Source organism: Lepidochelys kempii, chromosome 24 (genome assembly GCF_965140265.1).
Source record: "Lepidochelys kempii isolate rLepKem1 chromosome 24, rLepKem1.hap2, whole genome shotgun sequence".
Classification (NCBI taxonomy): domain Eukaryota; kingdom Metazoa; phylum Chordata; order Testudines; family Cheloniidae; genus Lepidochelys; species Lepidochelys kempii.
Genome location: NC_133279.1, coordinates 992,415 through 1,011,423, shown reverse-complemented (window position 1 = coordinate 1,011,423; position 19,009 = coordinate 992,415). Strand labels below are relative to the sequence as shown.

The following is a 19,009-nucleotide window of genomic DNA, read 5'->3' as shown; positions in this document are numbered from 1 at the left end:
ATGGCCCATCTGTCTCTCGCTGCACCAGCTTGACTCCACTCCCCAATGGTGCCCCTCGCCCTCAGACCTACCATTGCCCCACCCCACACAGCCACCCCCAGCTGCGGATTCACTCCTAATGGAGTTCAGGCAGCTTGTGCTGACAGCAGCCTGGTGCCTGGGGAACAGTCAATACTGTTTATATGTGAGCACTGGATGCAGCCTCACAAGTTACCGGCCCCCAGCTGTGTGTTTTACAGTGGGAAGTCTCAGGCTGTAATGACACAATCCATCAGCATGGAGGGATGCATCAAACCACCACTTATTGGCTTGTTTTTGCTGTTGCAATTGGGAGGAAAAAAAGATACAGCTCCGAGGCCCCCCAGGTTGAAGCCTCAGAGTGAGAATGACAAGGTGTGGGAACAGAGCGTCCTTGCATGAGCCTGAAGACAGTTCCCGTCTCATACATCCACCCAGCAGGGGCTGCTGGCGGAACTGCGGGTGCACAGGATACAAAGGTTAGTGCAAAGCTAGTGCAGTGGGTAGGACGCTGGCCTGGGGTCTAGTCCCTGGTCTACCAGAGGCCCTGGACAAGTCAGTCAGTTCTGTGACTCAGTTTCCAGACTGTAAAATGGGAACATCCCTTCCCTCCTGCACAGAGCTGTGAGGATAAAGGTGCTCACACATGACAACACTGCAGGCTGTACACCTACCAGCATGTGAATGCCCGAGCTCAGGGGTGAAAGGTGCTGACTCCATGCCCCCATGCTGGCAGGAAGGCCCAGGGAATAGGGGCCCAGTGTGTGGTTCCCCAATCCGGCTGAACAGACGGTGCCCCCAAGGTTAGCAGCTTCCTGAGGCCAAGGACCCAGCTGATCTCAGTCATACAAGCAACAGAATAGCGATAGTAGACTCACTCTCGTGCCTTCATCCAGGGATCTCAGCCCTGCTGCTTCAGGGCACAAACCAGCCTCTCACTGGGGGTCAGGAGGGAACTCCCCTTGGGGCAGGTTACCCCATCACTGGCGGGGGGAGGAGGGGGGCGCCTTGCACCTTTGAAGCAGGTGGCACAGGCCAGTGAGATGGGAACTGCCCAGCCCAGCACCCCCTGTCCCTAGTGTCTCAAAGCCCCACCCCCTAATGGGAGGGAAGTACTATCGATCCCTGCTTTACAGCTGGGCCAGCACCCCACCTGGCTATGGAGCCTGACCTCGGGCAGCCCATGCAGCAGCTGCTGCTACACACCAGGCCCACCATCCAGGCTAGTGGCACAGTGGCCTCCCATCAGCCACACACTGCTGTATCCCAGAACTGAGGCCCAGGGGACCAAGGAGACTTACAGAACAGGAATCTGACCCAGGTTCCTCAGGGCCACCACCAAAAGCCCAGCCATGCCTCTGCATGCCAGAAAGCAGGCCAGGCTATGTGAGCAGCCGCTGGACCAAGAGGTCCCCGGGGAGCCATGTCCCTGCACCCCCTGGGGCTCAGCAGCTGGGAGCATGATGTTATTGGCATCGATTTGCCGTCTGGAAGAGCAGCCCTTTTTTCAATGAGGTTTTTAATCAAATGCTGTTAGATGTAATTATGTCTCCCCTCGGCCAGCCAGGGGATTCCAGCAATCTGCTGAGTCTCAGCATTAGCTCTGTAATATGGCATCCTAATAGATGGTCTAATCAGATGTTCCTGCTAATCAATGCAATGTAAATTAAACCAGCCCTTAGATGCCCATGAGCAAAGTGGCTGCTTCCAGACCCCAGGTCTCTGCTGCCTGGCTTCCCACCGGGAAAGGCCAGGCAGCCGCAACCCCTCCTTTCCTCGCTGTCTCACTTCCTACCCACTCCCTCCTTTTCCTCTCCACAGGGCTGAGGCATGTGTGTTCATGGTGGCTGCATGAGAAGAGACCCCTGCACTGTCTCTCTCATTCCCCCCACCCAGCCCTGGATGGCTGCCCCGGGGCTCCTAACTGGCGTCACTGCTGGGCAGTGACTGACCTTGGCCAGCTCCAGCCAACGGAGTGACAGGAAGAGCTGGGTCTTGGCAGCCCAGTGTAGTCTGTGTTGTTAGCAGAGGGCTGGTTCCCCTCCCGTGGGGGGACAAAGGCCAGCAGCAAGCATTCTGATTATTATTGCAGCCGTCCAGTGACTTCACCTCACCCAGCGCACATAAGAACCCACTGTAATTTCAGTGCCAAGCAACCTGCCCCTTCCCTCCCAGCAACAGGGGGAGCTGGAGTCTGGCTTTTCTCTAATCTCCCCCAGATGCTATGAACACCTGGAGCCCCATCTCCACCTCCCCAGCCCCTCTGCAAACCCCACACCGCAGCCAGCCGCCCATTTCTCACCTCCCAGCAACTGTCCCCTGAGGGCCTCCTGCCACTGCAGGTGTTTATGGCTCAGCCACCTCCTATTTCACTCCAGCTGACAGAGCCAACATCCTTCAACACTCTCAAGACAAACAAGCTTCTGGGTGCCTTGCTTACAACACTTCGTTCCTCCTATTACGAGCTTACCTGTCCTAGTTGCTGGGAGGGCCCCAGGCAGCACCTGGCTCTACTAAGCACAGGGCCGGTGTAGTCGAGCACCCCTGCCTGGGGTTTACAGGGGCAGCAGCGCTCGGAGACCTCAGCTGCAGGGTGCTCCCTCCCAAATTCCAGCCCCCTACCAGCCAGGCTTGCTCACAGTCACAAGACAGACTAAAGGTGGAAAACAAAGGCAACCAGCAGAACAAGAAGGAACGGTCCCAGAGCCGGCACCCCGCTGGTGTCAGGAACCCCACAGACAGATACTAGCCCCTCATTAGCTGCATTGAGGTAGCACCTGGCGCTGCAACCAAGGTGGGGCCCTGTTGTGCTGGATACTGCAGACACCACAGCGAGGCAGCCCCTGCCCGACAAGCTCCCGACAAAGGCAGGGTTATTCTCCCCATTAGCAGAGGTGGAACTGGAACACACAGACTTTCCCAGCAAGGTCAGCATGTCAGGAGCGGAGCTCTGTAGATCATCTAACCCTACCTGTAGGGGTCAAGCACAGGCCATCCGGCCCAGGACACCCACCCGGGGAGCCTGCTAGACCCAGCTTTCCTGAGTCGTGAGGCATTAGCCAGAAGACCCTCCTTCCTCTCTCTCAAAAGTGTTGCAAAGGGGGGCAGAGCCAGGGTTAAGCAGGGCAGAATCTACCCAGGGAAAGGGACCCAGGGGGTTGTCCGCAGAGCCCCAGGACAGACCCATTGCTGCAAGGGCCTCGGTAGGGGATCTCCCTTTGCCTTCCCACTGAGCATGTCTCTGCTAGGGCCACTGGTGCTAATGGGGCTGCTTGGCTTCTCTCTGCAGCTGTCGGAGGGGAATTCCCATAAACCCGACAGCAGAGCCCAAGGAAATCAGGGCATTTAGTGGGATTGTTCTAAGTGCCAGGAGATAAAGAGGCCCATGGGAGAGATACAGACAGGCAGAGCTGCTGAGGGATGAGCAGAGAGCAACAGCTGATTGCTCATGGAGAGTTACTCATGGAGCACCTCTCCTTTCCCAGGAAAGTTCCCAAGCTGGCTCCTGTGGGCAGGCTGTGGTGGAGGGTAGAGACTCAGGCAGGGAAGCCCTTCTCCATTAGAGCCCTGCTGACCCCATGCGGCTGTGCTAAACTGTTAAGAGAAATCCCCTGTGGCTCATGAGCAAAGGGGTCGGTAGCATATATGCAGCCATCCACCCTCATGCAGACAGTGCTGGATGTGACAAAGTGGGACTGTTCTTCATGTTTCCTCTCCCCAGTTGTCACGATGCTCTGGAACTGCTCCCTACGAAGCCAGGCAGGACTCTGGGGAAGTCTCCTCTCTGTGAGCAGACTGTCCCTAGGGCAAAAAGCTCACACAGCTTCCCCCTTCCTGGGTCTGACCTCAGAGCATTCAGCATCCTCTGCCCCTCCGTGCGCTTCCTACCGTGAGTCCACCCAGGCAGGGTCCTGGGGAAGCCGGAGGGTCCTGCCCTACAACTTCGCAGTCGGACGTGACTCTTAGCCAGCAAAACAGAGGTTTATTAGATGACAGGAACATGGTCTAAAACAGAGCTTGCAGGTACAGAGAACAGGACCCCTCAACTGGGTCCTTTTGTGGGACAGTGAGCCAGACAACCATGTCTGCACTTCACTCCTTGTCCCCAGCCAGCCCCAAACTGAAACTCCCTCCAGCCCCTCCTCTTCTTTGTCCCTTTCCCTGGGCCAGGAGGCCACCTGAGTCCTTTGTTCTCCAACCCTGTAGCTCTCACCTTGCAGGGGGGAAGGGCCCAGGCCATCAGTTGCCAGGAAACAGGGTGTCGGCCATTCTGTGTCCAGACCCCTGCACACACCTGCCCTCTAGGGCTCTGCAACGATCATACACCCTTACACCACCCCCTAGATACTTAAGAACTGCATAGGGGAAACTGAGGCACCCCCACAATATTTAGAGGGAACATTAATTACAGTCCCACTTCGTCACAATGGGGAAAGGCACAAGACACCAGCTCCGGGAGGCAAACCTGTGTTAATGCGTCAGGCAGAACAGCCCAGGCAGCAGTGCCAGCTTCCCCGGTCAGTGTGCTTCAGTCTTGCCACGCAGGCAGCAGCCCAGAGCCGAAGGAGAGTTCTGCCTCAGATAGAGACCAAGGCCAGAAAGGACCCTTATAATCTGGGCTAACCCCCTGCATAGCCCAAGCCAGAGAACCTCACCCAGTGACTCCTGCATCCAGCTCAGAACGTCTGGTTCATATGGAGCATGTCTGGTAGAAAGGCATGCAAACCTCCCCCAGTGACAGGCAAACCCCACAGCCCTTGACAGGCTGTTCTGGTGGTTCATTACCCTCCTGTGAAAAAAACTGCACCTTATTTTTAGTCTGAATGTGTCTGGTGTCAACTTCTAGCCCCTGGACCATGTTCTGCTTTGGCTGGATTAAGGAGCCATTTATCATCTGACATCTCCCACCCAACTCCCGTAAGTGCCTGCAGATCATGATCAAGTCACCTCTTAACCTTTGCTTTGTTCAGTGAAATAGCTTGAGCTTCCTCAGTCTGGCAGTGAAGCAGGTTTTCCAGAGCTTGACTCCTGGACCCTTTCCAACTGTCACCATCCTTTCCAATGCACAGTATTCCGGCACTGACCTCACTAATGCTGTTTACCAGTCACACCACCTCCTTTCTCCACAGTCTTCCAGCCCAGGGTCGCATTAACCCAGCTGTGGCATCGCATGGAGTGTTTCTGCCCATCTGATTTCTACCAAGGCTCCTTAGTCTGAGTGTAACTGCCTTCCAACCTACAGCCCCTGTAAGTGCTATACATCTGACCTCTGTTCTTGGACCCACGCTATACAGCACTGTCTTTGGCTGTATTAAAATGCACATGAGCCCAGCGTGGCAGGTGCCCAGGTCGCTCTTTGGAACTGGCCAGTCCTCATTGCTACCATGTCTGTCAGCAGAGAAGCCCAGTCAGTGATGCTTTTTAGGATGTTCACTGGCCTGAAACCACGAGCTTGTTTCATGTGGGCCACTGAAGAGCATGGTCCAGTGGTAGGCAGTGTGGCCTAGTGGAGAGAGCCCAGTGGCCTATAGAAAATCCACCCCCCTTCCCTCTTAGATCCTCCCCTGGGGCTCACCTCCCCACCAGCATTTCAAAACAAGAGGAAACTGGTCCTAAAAATAACCTGTTGGAACTAGCGGGAGCGCTATTCTGGGTGCAGCCTGGCGAACAGGGAGCATTGTTCTCTTGCGGCCCGGCAGGGCCACGCATTGTGGTCAGCCTCACAACTTGGCACTTGCCTCTCCATTGTTTGGATAGCACAGCTGGTGCCGACAGGAGGGCTGGAGACCAAACGCGGGCTATTAATAGGCAGGCTCTAGAGTACAGCTTGCACCAAGGCAGCTATAGCTCTGACGCCGCCGCAGAGCTGCTGCCTCTACCCGCCTCTGCGGCATCCAGCCCTTTTGAGGTACCCAGACATCCGGGCAGCCCAGAACCTCCCTGGACTGTCGTTTGCCACCAACCTTGTGGTGTGCCGGTCTAACGTCTCTCCTGGAGACACGAAACCATGGCAAACCAGGACATCTTCGCTACCAAATGCACAGTCATGGTACACGCAGGTTGGGATCAAAGGGCATCGGGACAGGGACGGGGGAGCTCAAGGCTGGAACAGCAAGGGGCTTCAGGCTGGGACTTGGGTGCTGGGGGTGGGAGACCCCCAAGACTGGGAGAGCAGGGGGGCTGCAGGACAGAGCTGATGCCTCTTAGCAGAGCTGAGCAAGGGGAAACTCACCCCTCACTTGCTAGTACCATAGATTTGCCCTGACTTGGTGGTTTTTGCATCCTAGCTGGTTCTTTCCAAGAGCACGGAATGTCAGTGACGAGTCGGAACATTTACATACACAGAGTGACCCAGCCTCAGGCTTCAGGGAGACTCAGCACCTGTAGGGGTCAGGCAGGAATCTCCACTGCCACCCACAGAACTGCACAATGGAATGACTAAAGGGAGGGGGGCTGGGGCTGTACCCAAGGCAGGAGACCACACCAGATGGGCCAGTGCCCGATCCAGTGCCCCAAATTCCATGTCTCCCCATATCAGGAGGGGAAATGCAGCCGCTGCTGTATAGTGCTGAGTGTGGCCTGCTGCTGTTCCAGCCCCTCCCCCTACATGCAGGGCCAGAACCCGAGTTGGCTTAAATCAGCATCATTCCATTGAACCCAGTGCTGGATTATGCCAGGTCTGGCCCATGGTGTCCAACCAGTCAGAGAAGAGGGACTGGCAGAGGGGCTTTACAGCCAAGTATCAGTAGGGTAGCCGGGATCAGGCCCCATTGTGCGAGGTGCTGCATACGCAGACCTACAGACACCTGGACAAAGGCTAGATGGCTGCTATGCAGAGACCACAGCCTGGTCTCATTGTTTCCTTGTTCTCCCCCATCTGCCTCAGGTTGAGAGCTGTCTGGAGCAGGACTGCCTTCTGGTTCTGCATTTGTGCCGTGCCCAGTGGCAGGGGACTCTGGCCCATCACTGGCTTACACATGAACTTGTACCTGTTTAAATGGATTTAGTGAAACTGGTGCAGTTTTGTGGGTGGACATAGGCAAGCTACCCCACAAGAAGCGTACACAGCCCCCTCACACACACTGTCCACCCATCCCCCACCCCACTTTAATTCAATCTGTGTGCCACCAGCCTGTAGTTAGCCCTTGGAACTTGTGTGTGTAGGGAAGTCTGGCCTGAGAGGCCCTGCCCCGAAGAGCTCAGTCTACTATCATGAGGCACAGGAACGGTGGGAGGGGCAGAAGAGGCAGGAAGGGGTTTTGCCCCTGATCACAGCAGGGCTCCTGGGTTCTTTCCCCTGGCCCAAGGGGCCCATGGAGTTGGGAATGGCAGCAGACAGCCACGCCTCTGACCACACTGGAGCTCGTGCTGCCGTTGCGCACCTGGTCCTGGTGGCTGTCTGAAAGAGGCTACTGGGCTGCTGGCCAGATGTAGGGCAGAGCCCCCACATCCCAGGCGCCAATGCAGCCCACAGCTTGCTATGGCACAAGCCATGGTGATGCCTAATGGGAAACCTTGTTCTGAGCAGGTCAGTGTCACTGTGCAAGGCACACCCAGGGTTAACTGCAATTAGGGGTCACTCCTGGAACAGTTCTGCCATCAATTATGGCCAGTTTCAGCCGCTGTCTGGACAGTGTTAGCCCTTTGCTGCCGGGCAGCTGGTCAGAGCAGGAATGGCTGTTAGCTGAGGAGCTTTCCCAAAGCAGAGAATACAAACATGCCCAGAAGATTCTGTCAGTGCCAGCTGCATGGAGCCGTCCAGGGAGCCCTGAAGGAGGCTGGCAGCGTTCATCTGTCGCACTCCACCCTGAACGCAGGGGTGAATGCTGCTAGGAAAGGGTTAAGTGGGTCCTGCTGACTCACTGGGCAGGTGGCTTAGTATCCCACCCAGAGACAAGGGCATGGCCTTCTGGAGAGAGGGGGATCAAGAGTGCTGGCTGAGCAAAGCTGCAGGAGGATCCTTAGGGACTACCACGGCACGGGGAGAAGAGATGGAGCTGAGCTTGTCATCAGTAAAGGCAAACCCCAGCTCACGCCCAGACACATGGCTCTTCCAGGACAGGCTTGGCTACAGCCTGTTAACATGCTGAAATCTTCACTGCAAAGAGACCACTGTGCCCCCCCTCAGAGGCCTCCCGCATTCGCCTGCCATTGCCAAGTCCCAAGAGGGGAGCACAGCCACGGGAGACTGTCACTACAGGGTGACTAGCGAAATCCTCCTGGTTTCTCTGCCCATGGGATTCACTGCACCTGGCTCACCTGCAGCCCCTTCCAGACCTGCCCCTCCATCACCCTGCTCTCAGGACATGGGAAGAGGCTGGGACGATGACAGAAGTTAGGCTGATTGAGCACAGTGGCTTTGATACCAGTCTGTCACCCCAACAGGGCTCAGTCCAAAGAAAGGCCCAGCTGTGTGGGTGACCCCAGCCAAGCAAGCATACAGAATCCAGGGCACGTTAACATTTCTTTGCCCATTGGAGGAGTCTCTCAGACCCCCCTCCCCTGCATGCATGCTGCTTTCCAGCTTTAATAAAAAGCAATCCAAGCCAAGCTGGAACAGCCCAGGAAACGGAGCAACAATCCCCTTTGCCCCCCTGGGGCCATGGCATGACAAGGCGGAAAGGTACAAGACAAACGATACTTTGGGAAAACCTGCCACACAGCCCCGGTCTTTATGCACAGCTCCCGTCAAAGTCGGCTCCAGAGGGGCCTGGACAGGAAGAGCTAGTCCTGGCTCCCATGCTCACTCCCAAGAGCAGGCAGAAACGAGATCAACGTGATTCATTGGCAAGCAGAGCTTAGCTCGGAGGGAGACTGGGGCTTAGGGCAGGTGAGCACCTGGAGCAAGGACAGGCATGTGCACACATGTGTCGGGGGAGGGCGGCTGCATGGCCTTATATATATATATATTACACACACACGGTGTGGGGCATGGACACCCCAACGTCTGGCCCAATCTAGAACAGGCCCCCCCCAAACCCATCACTCACCAAAGGGATGGGGGTGCCAGGCTGCCAGGGAGGCCACATGACAAGGAGAACTGGAGAGCCTCACACTCAGTCGCCATTGGGTGCATGGCTGCTGGGTGTGATTGGCACATAGCTAGGTCACCCCCAAAAGGCCGCTGCTCTATGGCACAACTGCACCTGGGAGCCAGCAGCCCTGGGGTGCCCCGCCCAGACTCCAAATCCCAGCATGCAGTGCTCCCTCTTCAGCCAAGTGGAAGGCAAGGTGGCACACATGGTATGGTGTTCACAAGCAGTCCTACAATAACACATGCCAGCCCTCACAGTGGAGCCTGCAAACAGCCCTACAACACCACACACTCCCTAGAACGGGGGTGCTGTCTGCTGGCACCTAGCTCTTGGCTCCAGGTGCCACGCCCTGGGCCGCAGGGGCCCTATCCTCCAGCTGGGGAGAGGCTAAAACAAGCACCTGGCATTCTGCTCTCAGCTGAGGGCTGGAGCCAGGCCAGGGCCCAGCACTGCAGCAGCCCCAGGCTCCTTCCAGCCCCTTCCCTGCAGGAGCACAGAATTCTGGACACGGCCAGTGAGCTCCTGTTCCTAACACAGTGGGGCCAGAAAGCTTCCTGGGGATATTTAGAGACAAATCGGAGCATTGCTGGAGCTTCAAACAGCGGCCATAGAGCAGCCTCGACCCCTTTCACACTGGGGGTGGGGGGGTGGGCAAGGGGACACACTGCAGCAGACCCTGCAACCAGGTCCACAACCCTTCTCATTGTGGCAGGGAGTAGTCAGGACACCTCTTGCCCAGGGCAGCCTGCAGCCAGAGGCGGCTCAGGAGGCCCCAGTCCTGCGGTGGGTGGGTGGGAGGGTGGTGCTGCTTGCAGGTGTTTGCCCAGGAGGCAGAGGTGCACAGCTTATTCTTGATTTCCCAGTAGCAGGTGCGACCCAGGTTCCTGGTCTCTGCACCACGGAAAGCACAGCTTCCAGGCCACAGTGCATCTGGACAGCTGGAGCCAGACCCAGCAAAGGGTTCCTCCAGAGAGCTCTGCCAAAGCCCCTCTCTCTGGCCAAAACAACCCCTGCTAGCCCAAACCTGGGCCCCATACCCCCAGCTCTGCCAGTGCCCCTCTATCCCCATCCACAGCCCCCTTGCTGTCCCAGCACTGAGTGCTCTACAAAGCCCTGGCTAAGCTACAATCTCTGAAGATCATACACCATGCTAAGCTACAATCTTTGAAGATCATATTATGAGCTCTGTTCTGCCCAGATGTGAGAGGCATGGGGGCAGCTCGCCCTGCAGAGCTCTCTCCAGCTTCCATCTCTCCCCTCACTCCCTGGCCTAGCCCAGCTGAGACTCAGCAGGGAGGGGGGATTCCAGCCAGATGAAGCGCTGCCTTGGGCTAGCAGGCACAGGAAAGACTCCCTGCCGGGGGGCTCAGTGGGGAGGATTTATAGCTGGCTGTGACCAAGTGGGACTGTTCTTAATGTTTCCTCTGAATAGTGTGGGGGTGCCTCAGTTTCCCCTAGGCAGTTCTTAAGTATCTAGGGGGTGGGATAAGGGTGTATGATCATTGCAGAGCCCTAGAGGGCAGATGTGTGCAGGGGTCTGGACACAGAGAATGGCCGACACCCTGTTTCCTGGCCACTGATGGCCTGGGCCCTTCCCCCTGCAAGGTGAGAGCTAAAGGGTTGGAGAACAAAGGATTCAGGTGACCTCCTGGCCTGGGAAAGGGACAATGCCGAGAGGAGGAGGGGCTGGAGGGAGTTTCAGTTTGGGGCTGGCTGGGACATGGAGTGAAGTGCAGACATGGTTGTCTGGCTCACTGCCCCCCAAAATGGACCCAGCTGAGGGGTCCCGTTCTCTGAACCCACAAGCTCTGTTTTAGACCATGTCCCTGTTGTCTAATAAACCTTGTTTTACTGGCTGGCTGAGAGTCACGTCTGACTGCAGAGTTGGGGGGCAGGACCCTCTGGCTTTCCCAAGACCCCGCCTGGGCGGACTGGCTATGGGAAGCGCACTGAGGGGCAGAGAATGCTGAATGCTCCGAGGTCAAACGCAGGAAGGTGGAAGCCGGGTGAGCTGTGTGTCCTGGAGACAGGCTGCTCCCAGAAAGGAGACTTTCCCAGAGTCCTGACTGGCTTCATGGGGAGCAGTTCCAGAGCATTGCCCAGGGACTCCGTGACACTGGCAGAGTGAGGAAGCATCATGTGCTCCTTCCATGGTCTTTGGGGCCGAGGCTTGTGTGCATGACAGAGCTCGTGCACATAGCCAGGAACCGCTGACCATGTGGAGCCAGCTGGAGGGCATCCCGGACTGACGAGCCTCCAAGCCTGGAGTGCCCCCGCCCTCCTCTGGACTCCACAGCCTCAATACACTATCTAGGGCACCCACTGGTGGCAATGTGCACTGCCAGGCAAGCACCCAGCACCCGAGGACAGAGCTGCCCGCACAGATAAGGTACTTTGCTAGGTAGGACTGACACCAATAGTTAGCAGGGGCCCAGCCCTCCCAGACCCCTTGCGGGGGAGACAGGGCCCAGAGAGCCAGCCACGGCTGGGGGTGGGCATCACCGCAAAGGAAAGCGCCAGCCTTGCTGGCATGGGAAGGCAGAGAGCAGAGCCAGCCGGATTCCTCATGCCGCAGCCTGCAGAGCCCTGGGATTAAACAGGAGCAAGGTGGATCAGCTCCCACTACCCCCCTCTGCCTCCTGGGCAAACACCTGCGAGCAGCACCTCCCTCCCACCCACAGATTGAAGTCTTGTCCCATTCCCTTCCCCCCCCCCCCACATTCCACAGATACTTCCCACCCCAACTCCCAATGGCCCCTAGGAAGTGGGTCAGGGTCAGGACATGGCTTGGGGCCCTGCTGTGGGGCAACATGGGGCAGAGCCAGCTCCAGCATCACCTCAAGCCTCGTCCCCACACAGGGGCAAGTGCTGACAGAGGCACCTCTGGGAGAAATAGATCCTTCCCCCTCCACCTTGCTCCCTGGGGATCCACCACCCACAGGCTCCCTTCCAGCAAGGAGGCGGCACCAGCAACTTCCCATTCTGCAGGGGGGGCAAACATGGCACACTGCAGCTACTCTCCTGGACAGCAACTGGCCAGACCTTTCCTAGCAGCCACACCTACGCTGGGCAAGCCACATCAGGGCCACACAGGAACAAGGCACCAGAAAGATCCAGCAGCCAGCTGGGGGGTGAGGAAGCAAGTCAGAGCCACAGCCCTGGAGTCACCCAGCTCCTCCACCCAAGAGCCTTGAGCAAACCTAAGTGGAATTAATTTGAGCACAGGGGATCCTACCCCATGCCCTTGGTGCCACGGACCTCGCTGCAGCAGGGGGTGACCTGAACACTCACCCCACCGCCTGTATATTCCTCTCTGAAACACACAGAACTAGCCCTGTCGTCCCCCCCGTCCCTCAATCCCTGCATAGCCCAGCCAACAGCCCAACCCAGCCATGCTCCACCCCGCAGATCAGTGCCAGTCTCCCATTTGGGTGCCCTATGCACCCACCAATACGGTCAGGCATTTCTCCTTTCCTCCTGATTTTTGGTTTCAAGGGAAATGAAGGAAGGCAGGAGCTGAGTGCTGAAGCAGCCTTTCCTCTTCTGCCCCCCCATCGCCCAGCTCCTCAGATTGCTGCAGGAAGCAGAGAGCAGCCCCTTCCCACACAACTCCCTATCTTGCTGCTCCCTCTGTGCCCATGTGACCTGAGCTCTGCCTGACACCAGTCCAGCTGCCTGGCTGCAAACCCCTGTTAGCAAGAGTCAAAGGAATGCGAAGGAATGGGACAAGCTGCACAGATCCCCCTCTCCACACAGCCCAGCGCCTGACCATTCCACCGGCCCCTGCCTGCACTGCACACACCCCGCTAGCGTGGATGACTATTCATCTCCCCTCTCCAGATAGGTATAAATAACATGACAGATGTCTATACAAAGAGTTATTCATATCCCTGCCAGCGCACAGCTAGAGAGAGAAAGGGAGCCGGGGGGGGCACACCAGTATACTAGCTGGGGGTGCCTGTGCCACAGACTCCGGGCACAGAGAGTTCTGAGGGAGAGGGGGCGCGCAGTGTGCCATTCACTGCCACATGGGGTGCTAGGGAGCAAGCCGGGACACTGGGTCTCGCACACATGTTGCGCGGACAGGCTCATGCAGAGCAGCTTCTAACTACACAGGGATCAACTTTGAGCCGAGGGGCTTGTCTCCAGCAGTTGGTACTCGAGGGCCCTGTTCAGGGCTGGGGTCGGCAGGACCCGCTTGCACATGCTCTGACTGTGGCCCAAGCATCCAGCCCCAGGCAGTGTTTTCAAGCGAGGTTGGGGTCGCAGAGCCAGCAAAATAAAATACTTAAAGCCAGATTGTGAGGGGCACTAAGCCTGGGCTGCTCCCAGATTAGGGCACAGCCCCCAATATTTCAGACCTCTTTAAGTGCTGGGCCCAGGCGCAGAGCAGCCACAAGGGTCAAGGGCAGTGCCCCAGGGAGGCCAAGCAGCCATTTTAATGGTGCCACCCCTGCCACGGGGGTTGAAATGCTGCTGACCCTCTTGTAGGAGCCTGCAAATCCAAGAGCATGGAGATCCCCACCCCAGAGACCAGGCTGGGGGCTGCCAGGCAGCGAGCAGACAGCTGTGCCCTCAGGGCTGGTGGCTGTTTGCAAACAAGGCCAGACAGACGGAGGAGCCAGGTGTGACCCCTGCATGCCAGCACTGCCTACAGGCAGCCACCCTCCTCTGGGACTGAGCATGGGGAGTCGGGAGAGCCCAAGGGAATAGGAGGGAAAGGCACCAGACATCCCTTAGTTAGGAGGTAGCCCGCTCCAGCCTCGGGTAGAGCCCAGAATCCCATGGGGGAGTCACAGAGCTTGACTCATGCAATGAGCCCTGGGGAACCCAGTCCCACCAGCACCACCACGTGCTGGCTCAGTGTATCCACTGGAGCAAAAAGGGGGTGGGTCTTTCCTTCTGGGAACGGTGCTACTGCGAGAGGGGTCCTGCTCCTGGGAGGGCCGAAGGCACAAGGGGCTACCCCCTGTGCCAAGGCAAAGGCACATCCCCAGCTCCAGGGGAGCCCATGGCAGGACAGCTGGGGATGGGGGGGGTGGGGCAACTTCGCCCTCACTTTCTATCAGGAAGGAAGCATTTCACAGGGCTCAGCCAGCCCCAGGGTCCAGCTGCTTGGGCTCAAGGCTCAATCACATGGGGAAATTTCCTCTAAGCAGATAGCAGAACATAGCTGGGCCAGGCCCCCTCTCCCGAAGGGGACAGAGCCAGCCAAGGGGAATCCCCAGCCACACCCAAACAAGGAGCCTCCTGGGCAGGGTCTCTGTACAGCCCCCCACACAAGGGGCCCTAAGGCTGAACCGGGCCTATGAGAATACACACAAGAGCAGGCGTTGAGGAAAAAGCAGCTCTGGGGCGGCCAGTCCACCAGAGCAAACAATCCCACAGGAGCCAGGCCATCGGGGCTGCCAGGAGGGATGGGGGTCGAGCTGTGGAGGGCAGGAAAGCGGGGATCAGAGAGCGCTCTCTGAGCACAGAGGGGGAACTGAGAACTAAGGCAGTGGCTGGCAGCGGGCAGGGGCCAGGAGCAGCGCCTGCCCTCCAGAGCCACTGGACTCCCATTGCCAGAGGCATCCCCGGCCCCTGCTCAGCGGCTGGGTTTCACAGAATAATGTGCCAGCCTTACAACAGCTGCGCCCTGTCTGAAATTAGCTCTACTGAAAATCAACAGCTGAGCAGCACCAAGCAGCCCGCCCACCCCACGGGGATAGCCAAGGGGGGGAGGGGAGGAGGAGAGAGAGAGAACTGACACCAGGCAAATCCCCCCTCACACCCACCCCCACTGTGAACTCAGAGGAAGCGGCTTCTCCCTCCACCCTGTCCCCATCCCGCAGCTCTGGGCTGTAACAAGTGCCAAGCGCATCCAGCCACCGTGGATCCCCGGGGCCCCTGCTCTGCTCAGCGTGTGGGGAAGGTGCCTCTGCCCCAAGCGCCCCGGGCCCCTCCGCTCCGCCAGCCAGGGGGCTCGCCTGCGGCCATGCCCGCTGCTGCTGTGGGCGTGGAGGGGGGACACCCCGGGTGGGGAGAGCCAAGCTGCAGAGCCAGCGCAGGGAGAGGGAGTCGGGGGAGGGAGCCCCGCCCCAGGCTGCTATAGGCTGGGGGGGAACGTGTCCCTGGAGTGTTTTATCACAGAACGTAAAACCTTTCGCTGGAGATTGCTCCGTAACGCCCGGGGGCTCTGGGGCACCCCGGGGAGGGCTGAGACCCGCCCTCCACCCCCAACTACAGCCTCAGAGCCCCTGGGCCGAGCCCCCTACCCCAGGCCCCCACCCCCAACTATCACCCCGCCCCCCTCAGAGTCGCCCCGCCCCCCTCCGCCCCATTTAGAGTCACCCTGGGGGGCCCCAGAGTCGCCCCCGCCCCCCTCCGAGTCGCCCCCGCCCCCCTCCGCCCCATTTAGAGTCACCCTGGGGGGCCCCAGAGTCACCCCCGCCCCCCTCCGCCACGCCCCCCTCAGAGTCACCCCCGCCCCCCTCCGCCCCATTTAGAGTCTCCCTGGGGGGCCCCAGAGTCACCCCCGCCCCCCTCTGCCACGCCCCCCTCAGAGTCACCCCCGCCCCCCTCCGCCCCATTTAGAGTCTCCCTGGGGGGCCCCAGAGTCACCCCCGCCCCCCTCCGCCACGCCCCCCTCAGAGTCACCCCCGCCCCCCTCCGCCCCATTTAGAGTCTCCCTGGGGGGCCCCAGAGTCACCCCCGCCCCCCTCCGCCACGCCCCCCTCAGAGTCGCCCCCGCCCCCCTCCGAGTCGCCCCCGCCCCCCTCCGCCCCATTTAGAGTCACCCTGGGGGGGCCCCAGAGTCACCCCCGCCCCCCTCTGCCACGCCCCCCTCAGAGTCACCCCCGCCCCCCTCCGCCCCATTTAGAGTCACCGTGGGGGGCCCCAGAGTCACCCCCGCCCCCCTCCGCCACGCCCCCCTCAGAGTCACCCCCGCCCCCCTCCGCCCCATTTAGAGTCTCCCTGGGGGGCCCCAGAGTCACCCCCGCCCCCCTCCGCCACGCCCCCCTCAGAGTCACCCCCGCCCCCCTCCGCCCCATTTAGAGTCTCCCTGGGGGGCCCCAGAGTCACCCCCGCCCCCCTCCGCCACGCCCCCCTCAGAGTCACCCCCGCCCCCCTCCGCCCCATTTAGAGTCACCCTGGGGGGCCCCAGAGTCACCCCCGCCCCCCTCCGCCACGCCCCCCTCAGAGTCACCCCCGCCCCCCTCCGCCCCATTTAGAGTCACCCTGGGGGGGCCCAGAGTCACCCCCGCCCCCCTCCGCCACGCCCCCCTCAGAGTCACCCCCGCCCCCCTCCGCCCCATTTAGAGTCTCCCTGGGGGGCCCCAGAGTCACCCCCGCCCCCCTCCGCCACGCCCCCCTCAGAGTCACCCCCGCCCCCCTCCGCCCCATTTAGAGTCTCCCTGGGGGGCCCCAGAGTCACCCCCGCCCCCCTCCGCGCCGCCCCCGCCCCCCTCCGCGCCGCCCCGGGGCGGGGGGGGCCCACCTTGGAGTAGAGCCCCCAGGAGAGCTCGGTCTCGATCACCATGACGACGATGCCGAACATGCCGAAGATGAGCGCGTAGTCGCTGAGGCGTTTGCGCTTCTCGAAGAGCGCGCGCCGGTGCCCGAGCCGGTAGCCGATGTTCTGGTGCTTCCGCTTGGGCGCGCGGGCGAAGGCGCCGGGCGCGGGCGGGCGGCGGGCGGGCGGCGGCGCGGGCGGGGCCCCCCCCTCGCGGGACACCACGATCTCGGGCGGCGGCGGCGGCGGCGGGGCGGGCGGCGGCGGGCCCGGGCCGAAGGGCTGCAGCGGCTGCCCCTCGGGCTCGGCCTCCAGCAGGTTGCGGCGGGAGGCGCTGAGGCGGCTGAGCGGCTTCATGCCGCCGCCGCTGTACTTGCAGGAGCTGACGGCGATCTCGGTGAAGGGGTTGCTGTCCCGCCGCGGCGCCAGCGGGCTGGGCTGCCGGTGCCGGGGGCCCGGCGCGGGGCCGCCCGGCGGCTCGCTCAGGGCCCGCTGGCTGCCCGGGCGGGCGGCGGGCGGCGCGCCGGGCGAGGCGTGCAGCAGCCGGGGCCCGGCCCGCGGCGGCTCCTCGGGGGCCCCCGGCGGCGGCGGCGGCGCCTCCATGCTGAGGGGGGCGGGGGCCGCCTCAGCGCGCGCCCCGCGGCGGCCCGTGCCCGGCGGCCTCCCTCCCGCGCGCGGGCATGTGCGGGGCGGCGGCGGGGGCGCGGGGCGGCTGGGCGGCTTCGCCGGGGCTGCGCGGCGGGCGCCTTGTGCTCGCCGGCCCCGCCCCCCCCGCGCCCGGCCCCGCCCCCTCGCGCCCGCCGGCGCAGCCGATTGGCCGCCGCGCCCCGCCCGCGGGGCGGTGCCGCGCCTGCGCGGAGCCGGCGGGCGGGGCGGGAGCTGTCGTTGGCCGCCTGCCCGGGAGGGGCGGGGCGCGCCGGGCACCTGTGGGGCGGGGCCAGCCGCGGCGGGGCGGGGCCTAGGGGCGGTGGCGTCTGCTGGGACCGCCCCGAAGAAGGGGATGGGAGGGGCGAGGCGAGGGGGTGCATGGTGGGGGCAGGGGCCCTAGGTGGGTTGGGTGCACGATGGAACCAGGGGGTGCATGGTGGGGGCAGGGGGGCCTAGGTGGGTTGGGTGCACGATGGAACCAGGGGGTGCATGGTGGGGGCAGGGGGGCCTAGGTGGGTTGGGTGCACGATGGAACCAGGGGGTGCATGGTGGGGGCAGGGGGCCCTAGGTGGGTTGGGTGCACGATGGAACCAGGGGGTGCATGGTGGGGGCATGATGGAACCAGGGGGTGCATGGTGGGGGCAGGGGGCCCTAGGTGGGTTCGGTGCACGATGGAACCAGGGGGTGCATGGTGGGGGCATGATGGAACCAGGGGGTGCATGGTGGGGGCAGGGGGCCTAGGTGGGTTGGGTGCATGATGGAACCAGGGGGTGCATGGTGGGGGCAGGGGGCCTAGGTGGGTTGGGTGCTTGATGGAACCAGGGGGTGCATGGTGGGGGCATGATGGAACCAGGGGGTGCATGGTGGGGGCAGGGGGCCCTAGGTGGGTTCGGTGCACGATGGAACCAGGGGGTGCATGGTGGGGGCAGGGGCCCTAGGTGGGTTGGGTGCACGATGGAACCAGGGGGTGCATGGTGGGGGCAGGGGGCCTAGGTGGGTTGGGTGCACGATGGAACCAGGGGGTGCATGGTGGGGGCAGGGGGCCTAGGTGGGTTGGGTGCACGATGGAACCAGGGGGTGCATGGTGGGGGCAGGGGGCCCTAGGTGGGTTGGGTGCACGATGGAACCAGGGGGTGCATGGTGGGGGCAGGGGGGCCTAGGTGGGTTGGGTGCATGATGGAACCAGGGGGTGCATGGTGGGGGCAGGGGGCCTAGGTGGGTTGGGTGCTTGATGGAACCAGGGGGTGCATGGTGGGGGCATGATGGAACCAGGGGGTGCATGGTGGGGGCAGGGGGCCCTAGGTGGGTTCGGTGCACGATGGAACCAGGGGGTGCATGGTGGGGGCAGGGGCCCTAGGTGGGTTGGGTGCACGATGGAACCAGGGGGTGCATGGTGGGGGCATGATGGAACCAGGGGGTGCATGGTGGGGGCAGGGGGCCCTAGGTGGGTTGGGTGCACGATGGAACCAGGGGGTGCATGGTGGGGGCAGGGGCCCTAGGTGGGTTCGGTGCACGATGGAACCAGGGGGTGCATGGTGGGGGCAGGGGCCCTAGGTGGGTTCGGTGCACGATGGAACCAGGGGGTGCATGGTGGGGGCAGGGGGCCTAGGTGGGTTGGGTGCTTGATGGAACCAGGGGGTGCATGGGTTGGTTGGTGCCTGGTGGGGGCCTAGGTGGGTTGTGTGTGTGGAGGGGACGCGGGGCGGCTGGGGTGCATAGGTGGGTTGGGTGCATGGAGGGGTTGGGGGAACGCATGGGTGGAAATTGAGGTGGGAGCAGGAGGTGCATGAGGCAGAGTGAGGGGCACTGCAGT

The 19,009-nt window shown here is 61.4% G+C and overlaps 1 protein-coding gene across 2 annotated transcripts in view; it reads right to left on the bottom strand.

Moving 5' to 3' along the window:
- KCNN3 (potassium calcium-activated channel subfamily N member 3) overlaps positions 1–17,321 on the bottom strand; it is an 82,470-nt gene extending 65,149 nt beyond the window's left edge. For both annotated transcript variants that reach the window (XM_073322900.1, XM_073322901.1), the window contains exon 1: positions 16,534–17,321. In XM_073322900.1, coding sequence (XP_073179001.1) covers positions 16,534–17,151 — 618 coding nt within the window. In that variant the 5' untranslated portion in view covers positions 17,152–17,321. The remainder of the gene's footprint in view (positions 1–16,533) is intronic.
- Positions 17,322–19,009: the final 1,688 nt, after the last annotated feature.